This window comes from Xenopus laevis, chromosome 2S, assembly GCF_017654675.1.
Source record: "Xenopus laevis strain J_2021 chromosome 2S, Xenopus_laevis_v10.1, whole genome shotgun sequence".
In the NCBI taxonomy this organism is placed as follows: Eukaryota; Metazoa; Chordata; class Amphibia; order Anura; family Pipidae; genus Xenopus; species Xenopus laevis.
The window spans coordinates 33,769,123-33,777,706 of record NC_054374.1 but is presented as its reverse complement, the minus strand read 5'-3'; the positions used below and the strand labels follow the sequence as shown (position 1 = coordinate 33,777,706).

The following is an 8,584-nucleotide window of genomic DNA, read 5'->3' as shown; positions in this document are numbered from 1 at the left end:
AATGTAATTGTGTTCAGCTGTCCTGTTCGCTACTACGGACTCTTAAAACAATGCAACTGGAATCAAACCTGGAAACTCAGACCTTGCAACATTGCTTAAGGAGTCCGAACCAGCAGTGCAGAAATTGTAAACAGCAAGGCAGATACTGTTGGTAAAACCTTTACAATTAACTTTAAAAAACATTGAACATTTAAAATGAATGTATATTGTTAGAATGATATTTTTCTTTACTATGCAAAAACAGTTTTTTGTATGGAGTCCATAATTATCCTAAATATATCTTCCAGCAAGGCCCGGGATTTCTGGGTGAGCGCCCCTAGGCTAGTGCCCGCCTGCCCTTCCCTCCTCCCCTTGTGCACACACCAGAGTACTGGGGAGCTCTGTGTCCCCAGTGTTCCCCAGAAAGCAGCTGGGTGGCATGCCGCCTAATATTTGGCCACCTTGGTCCGGGCATTTGTGGCTTGAAACAATTGGGCGGATTTCACCCCCATCCTGCAGGTTAACCATGATTCTTGCAGCAAACCAAGTCATGCATTTTCTTGACCCATGATGCTGTGCTGAACAAGGTACAAATGCCATGTTACAAGAACGACAACTTTTCTGCAATGTTTTGAAAAGCGCTAGAATCCAACATTAAAGCTCTGGTACTCTCAGGTGTACTTTACTTCCTGCCAGGATGCTATTATGTAAAAAACTTTTAAAAAAATCAAATAGTATGCTGTTCCCCTTCTACCCCCACTTTCAAGTGAGGAAGCGACAGAGGTGTTGCTTTACAGACAAAGGGAGTGCCCCAAGTGGAACCTACTGTCACCAGTCATACCTCTTAAACTGGAAGGCCTGCTTTATTTGTCAAGGCTTGTTTTGTAAATCTGATAAGTTCCAGTTGGAGCATTTATCTACCTTATGCATAGCAGCAATTGTTATTTATTATTATTATCCAGACTGTTTGTAGAAAACTATGTCAGTTTCTAACATGGCGTTCCATACCACTGACTTCTACATACCTCATTGCAGTGTATAACGGCAATAATTGTGCCTTAACTGTGGTATAGACAACAGAACTTTTATATATATAATGTATGCACATAGGGATCTCTCTCTCCCGTCATTTACCTGATGCACTCATAATATTTTTGTTTCACACTTTTTTGCCATACAAATTAGTCCAAATGAGTCCAATATACAAACACTTATAGATTTTATATAAGTCTTTATTATTTATTATAATAAAGAATTTAATGAAAACCAATTCATGAAAAAAAAAAAGATCATTTGGTAGTTTAGGGAATTTGAAATTGTATTTTTAGTTCACATAATTCCTATTTATTAATATAAAGCTTATCCAGAGGAAGGCGAAAAAACCCTCTGAGGCCGTGTCCATTGTGCCTCAAAAGGGAAAAAATTCCTTCCTGACTCCAATAGGCAGTCGGACAAGTCCCTGGATCACTGAATGTAATGGTGCCTATAGTTCTAATGCTTAGGGCTTAGCTGGATACTATTGAAAAATGCTGCAGTAAAGAGAATTAGTTTGGTGTGTTATAGAATTGTAGTTAAGGGATAACATTTTGGGGCTGGTGGGAAAGGGCTATATGTAAAGGTCCATTAAATGGACCAGTGGTGAAGGCCAGAGAGCGCTGCCAATGTTAAGGCTGCAGTCAGAGGCCGATAGAGTGGGCTATTGTTAAAGTAAAGGTCAATAGAAGGGACAGTGGTTAGGGCCACAGACAATGCCTGATGTTAAGAGCCAATGGCATGGGCTAGAGGTAAAGGCTGATAATGTGGGCCAGTGTTGAGGCCGTGGTGAGGGCCAGAGATAGCAGCCAATGTTAAGGCTAGAGGTAAAGGCCGATGGAATGGGCTAGTGTTGGTGCCGGTGGTGAGGGCCAGAGATAGCAGCCGATGTTAAGGGCTAGAGGTAAAGGCCAATGGAATGGGCTAGTGTTGGGGCGGGGTGAGGGCCAGAGACAGCAGCCGATGTTAAGGGCTAGAGTAAAAGCCAATAGAGTGGCCAGTTTTTGGGCCGGTGGAGTGGGCTAGAGACAATAGCCGATGTTAAGGGCTAGGGTGAAGGCCGATGGAATGGGCCAGTGTTGGGGCCAGTGGAGTGGGCTAGAGACAGTAGCCGGTGTTATGGGCTAGAAGTAAAGGCCGATGGAATGGGCTAGTGTTGGGGCCGGTGGTGAGGGCCAGAGACAGCAGCCGATGTTAAGGGCTAGAGGTGAAGGCCGATGGAATGGGCCAGTGTTTGGGCCGGTGGAGTGGGCTAGAGACAGTAGCCGATGTTATGGGCTAGAAGTAAAGGCCGATGGAATGGGCAAGTGTTGGGGCCGGTGGAGTGGGCTAGAGACAGTAGCCGATGTTATGGGCTAGAGATTAAGGCCGATGGAATGGCCAGTGTTGGGGCCGGTGGTGAGGGCCAGAGACAGCAGCCGATGTTAAGGGCTAGAGGTGAAGGCTGATGGAATGGGCAAGTGTTTGGGCCGTTGGAGTGGGCTAGGGACAGTAGCCGATGTTATGGGCTAGAGATAAAGGCCGATGGAATGGGCCAGTGTTTGGGCCGTTGGAGTGGGCTAGAGACAATAGCCGATGTTAAGGGCTAGGGTGAAGGCCGATGGAATGGGCCAGTGTTGGGGCCAGTGGAGTGGGCTAGAGACAGTAGCCGGTGTTATGGGCTAGAAGTAAAGGCCGATGGAATGGGCTAGTGTTGGGGCCGGTGGTGAGGGCCAGAGACAGCAGCCGATGTTAAGGGCTAGAGGTGAAGGCCGATGGAATGGGCCAGTGTTTGGGCCGGTGGAGTGGGCTAGAGACAGTAGCCGATGTTATGGGCTAGAAGTAAAGACCGATGGAATGGGCAAGTGTTGGGCCGGTGGAGTGGGCTAGAGACAGTAGCCGATGTTATGGGCTAGAGATTAAGGCCGATGGAATGGCCAGTGTTGGGGCCGGTGGTGAGGGCCAGAGACAGCAGCCGATGTTAAGGGCTAGAGGTGAAGGCCGATGGAATGGGCCAGTGTTTGGGCCGTTGGAGTGGGCTAGAGACAGTAGCCGATGTTATGGGCTAGAGATAAAGGCCGATGGAATGGGCCAGTGTTGGGCCGTTGGAGGGGCTAGAGACAGTAGCTGATGTTAAGGGCTAGAAATAAGGCCGATGAATGGGCCAGTGTTGGGGCTGGTGGTGAGGCCAGAGACAGCAGCCGATGTTAAGGGCTAGAGGTAAAGGCCGATGGAATGGGCTAGTGTTTTGGGCCGTTGGAGTGGGCTAGAGGACAGTAGCCGATGTTATGGGGCTAGAAGTAAAGGCAAGTGATGGAAAAGGCGATGTAATGGGCCAGAGACAGTAGCCATTGGAAAAGGCTAGAGGCAGATTGAAAGAACAAGTGTTAGTAACAACGAAGAGTCAAAAATAACGTTAGGGAAAAGTGGACAAAGGCCAGAGACTGAAGATGTTAAAGGCCACTGATAGAGCCCAAAGGACGATGGTTACTGCAGGTGTGATGGAAAAGGCAAGGGGTGTTGACGACATCAAGAGGCAGGTTATGATAAACTGGGACTAAGACTGAAACTGGCGGAGGGGGCCAAGGGGTGTTGATGACATCAAGAGGAAGGTTATGAGAAATTGGGACTATGACTGGAACTGGCGGAGGTCTAATAACAGGACCAAGAAAAGGATGGAGATTATAAGGAACTGATGGAAAAGCCGTTGGTAGAAGCCGACATGAGGCCAATATTGTTAAGGGCCAATTATAGATCCAAAGGACGATGGTTACTGCAGGTGTGATGGAAAAGGCCAAGGGGTGTTGACAACATCAAGAGGCAGGTTATGAGAAATTGGGACTATGACTGGAACTGGCGGAGGTCTAATAACAGGACCAAGGAAAGGATGGAGATTATAAGGAACTGATGGAAAAGGCTGTTGGTAGAAGCCGACATGAGGCCAATATGCAGTGTAAGGCTGGATGGAGAAGCCAAAAGGACCAAATGGAGACGGATGGTATGGAGAGTTGATGGCCATTGGTTGGGCCTGAGAATGGCAGAGATTACTGGATGTCCAACAATGGCTTGGGTGCTCCAACTCGGATGACGGCGTGAGGCATTCTGAAGACTCCAAGAATGACAGCGGCTCTTCAATTGTTTTGTCGAAATCCACCGATGGCACCTGCAGTAAAGCAAAATATTTAGCTTATTTTCAGTCACAATAAAATAACTTCATAATACTGAACATCTGCTGACGTTGCAGTGAAATTAATATTACAGTAACAAATGTAACGTAAACTGGACACCACTAGTAATTACTCTAATACAAAATATTAAAGGACAAGGAAAGGCAAAAAAATAAAATCCCATTTTTACTTTCTTTAATGAAAAAGAAACCTATCTCCAATATACTTTAATTAAAAAATATGTACAGTTTTTATAAGAAACCTGACTGTATGCAGTGAAATTCTCCCTTCATTTACTGCTGTGGATAGGAATTGTCAGACAGTCCCCAACTGCTGAGCATGGAAACAATCATACTTGTGAACAGCAGTTGGAGCCCCCGCCTTACTTCTCAGCCATGCAGAATTCAAGCAGCTTTGTTTATGACGATCCCTAAGCAGCCCAGACCATACTGAGCATGTGCAGGGTCAGGGTTAGACAAAGTTACAAGATGACAGCCCCCTGTAGCCGACTTTAAAAGCATAAATCATTTGTTTGATTAGGCTTTGTGGTGCAGTAAGTTCATGTTTATGTTTAGTATACAAAATACAGCATTTCTAGCCTTCTATTTTAGAATTTCCTTGTCCTTTATATGTCTCAATCAATAAAATCAATAAATACTGCATTTCTTATTATTGGAGCAGGATAACTGAGTTTTTCAAAGGGTCAATTCTAGCCTAGCCTAGCCCTGTCCATATTATCTGCTTGTACAGATCTATAGTATGGAAAGAAGATATTTTTACCCATTTACTAGTTTTAGTTAAAGGTGCACCTCCTTGTGGAATTGTATTATTCCGTAATTGAAATGTTTGGTGTTTCTGGAATTTTTTTTCTCTATTAAAGCTGGGAGATACTAGAAGGACATTTGAGCCTCTAGATAAGAAGTTACTTGAAACCTAAGAGAATTTTGAGAATGCTAGCGGTGATTGTCATTGAGAGGATGCTTTTGAGTGCCCCAGTGAATAAACCAGAGTTGGGAGGGTAATGGCCGAATTACAGGCTTATCTCTGCCACCTGCTGCCTCCCAACATTTCTGGGGCTTTCCTATAATTCCAGGCTTGTTAGGGACAATTGGCCCTAACTGATTCTGACAAACAGTTCCCAGATGTTCATCACTTACTTTGCCACATGAACCAATCCCAAGCAATGCAGGGATCTGACACGTGCAGACTGCAACATGGAGAGGAACTTCTTCTTGGTGGGGCCTCTTCTGCTCACTTCCTGCTTCTAGAGAAAAAGGTAGACATATAAAAAGAATTAAAGTAGTTATTAGAAAACACAGAAAACACGGGGAAAATGTTTCCTTTGTGCATATTGGCATTTATTTAATATGAGATTGTACTTAGCTTTCCACATAAGTACATATTACAAAATCTATACTGGTTAGCTTATGAGAGATAATTTGATAGAAGTATATCATTTATCAGTAAGCATATAAATATAAGTGTGTACGTGTATATAAATCTATATAGAATAGATAATAGATATTTATCTATAATAAATAGATAAAAGAATGGAGCTGCAGGCCAAGTGCTAAACTCCACTAACTCCAAAGTCACTTCTAATATCTTTAAAAATGTTAGTACAGGTATGTAATCCGTTATCCGGAAACCCATTATCCAATTCAGAAGAAAAGATTTATCTGGAACCCCTCAGGTCCCATTCTGGATAACAGGTCCCATACCTGTACAGGGTACATAATACAGGCATGGAATCCATTATTTAGAAACCCATTATCCAGAAAGCTCTAAATTATGGGAAAGCTATCCCTTATAGACTTATAGAAATATATTGATAATGGCTTGAGTCCAGAGGACCTCTTGTATTTGTCTATATGTATTTTGTGGTCACAGCCTCATTGCACCCCTGCTTAATGGATTAAAAATTAGTGGTGAGCACAACTTTCCCTTTTTTGGTAAGAAAGAGCAGTGAAAGGGAGGGCAGTGAAACTATATGACTACAGATATGGGACCTGTTATACAGAACGCTCAGGACCTGGGGTTTTCCAGATAATGGATATTTCTGTAATTAGAAATGGAAAATGTTCAATATATTATTTTATGGTTTGAAGTCTTTTGACTAGAAAAAAGCCACACAGCAACCAAAACAATCTGTTGAGATGGTTCAGTATCCCTGTAAGTAAGTTTTAATACAAACAGAAGTCAGTTGGAAACACTGCAGACAGGCAGCTATAGATACAAACTGACATACATATTGACCAGAGAAACTTGTAGGACCAAAGATTGAAAGACATCTAGTTAGATTGATAGACAGACAGACAATTTAGGCCGATCTATACATTTTCTTTAAATAGGTTTAGCCCCCCCCAGGCTTTCATTAAAATCCATATTACAAACTGTGCTGTTTACCCATAAATACATAATAGCAGCATCCCAGCTTCATTTAAAATGACTTGTTTTTAATTACCCTCTGTTTTGGGTTCCTCATCTTTTCGGGGTCTTTTTCTTCCCTTCTTTTCTTTCTTCTTTTCTTTCTTCATATTATCCTCCTCCTTGATCTCGTCACTGCACTGATGTTTCACCTTTTTCTTCCTTTTTCTCCCACTTTCCTTTTCAGCGCTGATGTCCATCTTTCTCTTCACCGTGATGGTATCCCCCTTCTCCTTTTCCATCTCTGCCTTTGTAGCAGCAAAAAGTTGATGATTTTCCTCACTCCTTATTGGAGGAGTACTCTTCTCCATCGCTGGAGGCAATTTATCTCCCATAATTGGGGAATTCACTTTCCACAAGGAAAAAAAAACGCAAGATGCACGCTGGTCTGAGTCAAACCATGTACTGAGACCAACTGTCACTAACTGTACAAGACTGAGCTGTGACCAACTGTAACAACTATACGGTCACATGTGCAGCCGTGTATCAGGGCAAGTCTGATATAAATCATCAGCATCAACAAGAAATAAAATTATTAATGGCGATTTCTTTCTGTGTTTCGTGTACAGATTGTAGTTAAATATTGCCTTTAGCTGCCATTCAGCCTTTAAAACATATATTAAAACATATATTAATTGGCTGGGGCTTAAAAGTTCCCTGCTTTCTCATTAGAGCTCCTGAGTTAAGGGTAAGTACAACATGGTCTTACTACTCAGCAGGACCGCCATCAGAAATCGCAGGGCCCCATACGACAAAAATTCCTGGGCCCCCTGGGCTGCGCCCACCGCAAGCCCCACCTACAGGTCCGCCCTCCCCACCACACAGTAAAAAAAACAAAAAAACATATTGGTGGCTAGGGTTCCCACATGTTAATAAAAAATAAAAAGATATTGGTGGTCAGGGCCCCCCATAAAAAACATTTGTGGCCAGGCCCCCCCCATTAAAAAATAGATACTATGTAATAATAAAAATTAAATTTTTTCACTAAAGGGAGTGCTGGTTTGGAAACTATTGGTGTATGCAAAAATTACCATGCACCCCTTCCTATTCTATATTGCCTTGGAGTGCGAATACTCTTTGGAGAATTATATATATATATAAATATATATATATATCTATATATATAGCAGGAAGAAAGCTTGCACTCTCAGGTCTTAGCAGAAAAAAAAGTGTTTATTTAGAAAACAAAAATCGACTAACGTTTTGGCAAACACTGAAGCCTTTATCAAAGACCTGAGAGTGCGAGCTTTCTTTCTGCTATACCGAAAATTTGGCTTATTGCACCCAGGCATTTTTTGACTGCTATACGAGTTGTACTTCCAGACTGCTTTATATATATATATATATATATATATATATATATATATATATATATATATATATATATATATATATATATATATATATACACACTGATAAATACACTATAGAGATTTAGTGCCTTTATCAGCCTTTTATACCCAGTGCTGTATTAAGGCACTGGTGGGTGAAGACAGGGGTGCTGCACCAATGAGGCTGGAGTTGAGAAACTCCCCTCAGGCGGCAGCACCCCACTAGTTACCAGGGGCAGCAAAGATGCAGCTCCTGGTAACTTTAAGAGCTTTTACATAGTACACAGTAAAAAGTACCCCCTACTGTAAATAAGCATATTAGAAGTCACTGAGGAGTTCTGTGACCATATAAAGGCACAAGGCTGAGGCTGAGTTATACAGGGAACTCTGAGTATCACTCATGTATTATAAGGGATAATGTACCCCCTACTGTAAATGATAAGGATATTAGAAGTCACTGAGGGGTTGTTCTATGACCATATAAAGGCACAAGGCTGCAGGCTGAGTTATACAGGGAACTCTGAGTATCCCCGGTGTATTATAAGGGATAATGTACCCCTACTGTAAATGATAAGGATATTAGAAGTCACTGATGATTTCTGTGACCATATAAAGGCACAAGGCTGCAGGCTGAGTTATACAGGGAACTCTGAGTATCACTCATGTATT

General features: G+C 42.5%; 1 protein-coding gene across 1 annotated transcript; it reads right to left on the bottom strand.

The window, feature by feature from the left end:
• Positions 1 to 3,443: 3,443 nt before the first annotated feature.
• Positions 3,444 to 7,240, bottom strand: LOC121400753. The gene is made up of 4 exons (XM_041584708.1): positions 6,622 to 7,240; positions 5,315 to 5,421; positions 3,844 to 4,153; positions 3,444 to 3,559 (listed from the first exon to the last, which is right to left on the bottom strand). The coding sequence occupies exons 1-4, from the start codon at positions 6,917 to 6,919 to the stop codon at positions 3,444 to 3,446; spliced, it is 831 nt and encodes a 276-aa protein (XP_041440642.1). The 5' UTR covers positions 6,920 to 7,240.
• Between the last annotated feature and the right edge of the window lie 1,344 nt (positions 7,241 to 8,584).

What these genes read in the sequence shown, in the direction of transcription:
- LOC121400753 (XM_041584708.1), bottom strand. Translation starts at nt 6,919, where the DNA reads ATGGGAGATAAATTGCCTCCAGCGATGGAGAAGAGTACTCCTCCAATA. An exon ending in TGAGGAACCCAAAACAGAGG is followed by an intron (nt 5,422 to 6,621) that starts GTAATTAAAAAC and finishes CTTTTTCTCTAG; the next exon opens with AAGCAGGAAGTGAGCAGAAG. An exon ending in TGTTATTAGACCTCCGCCAG is followed by an intron (nt 3,560 to 3,843) that starts TTCCAGTCATAG and finishes CCCCTCCGCCAG; the next exon opens with TTTCAGTCTTAGTCCCAGTT.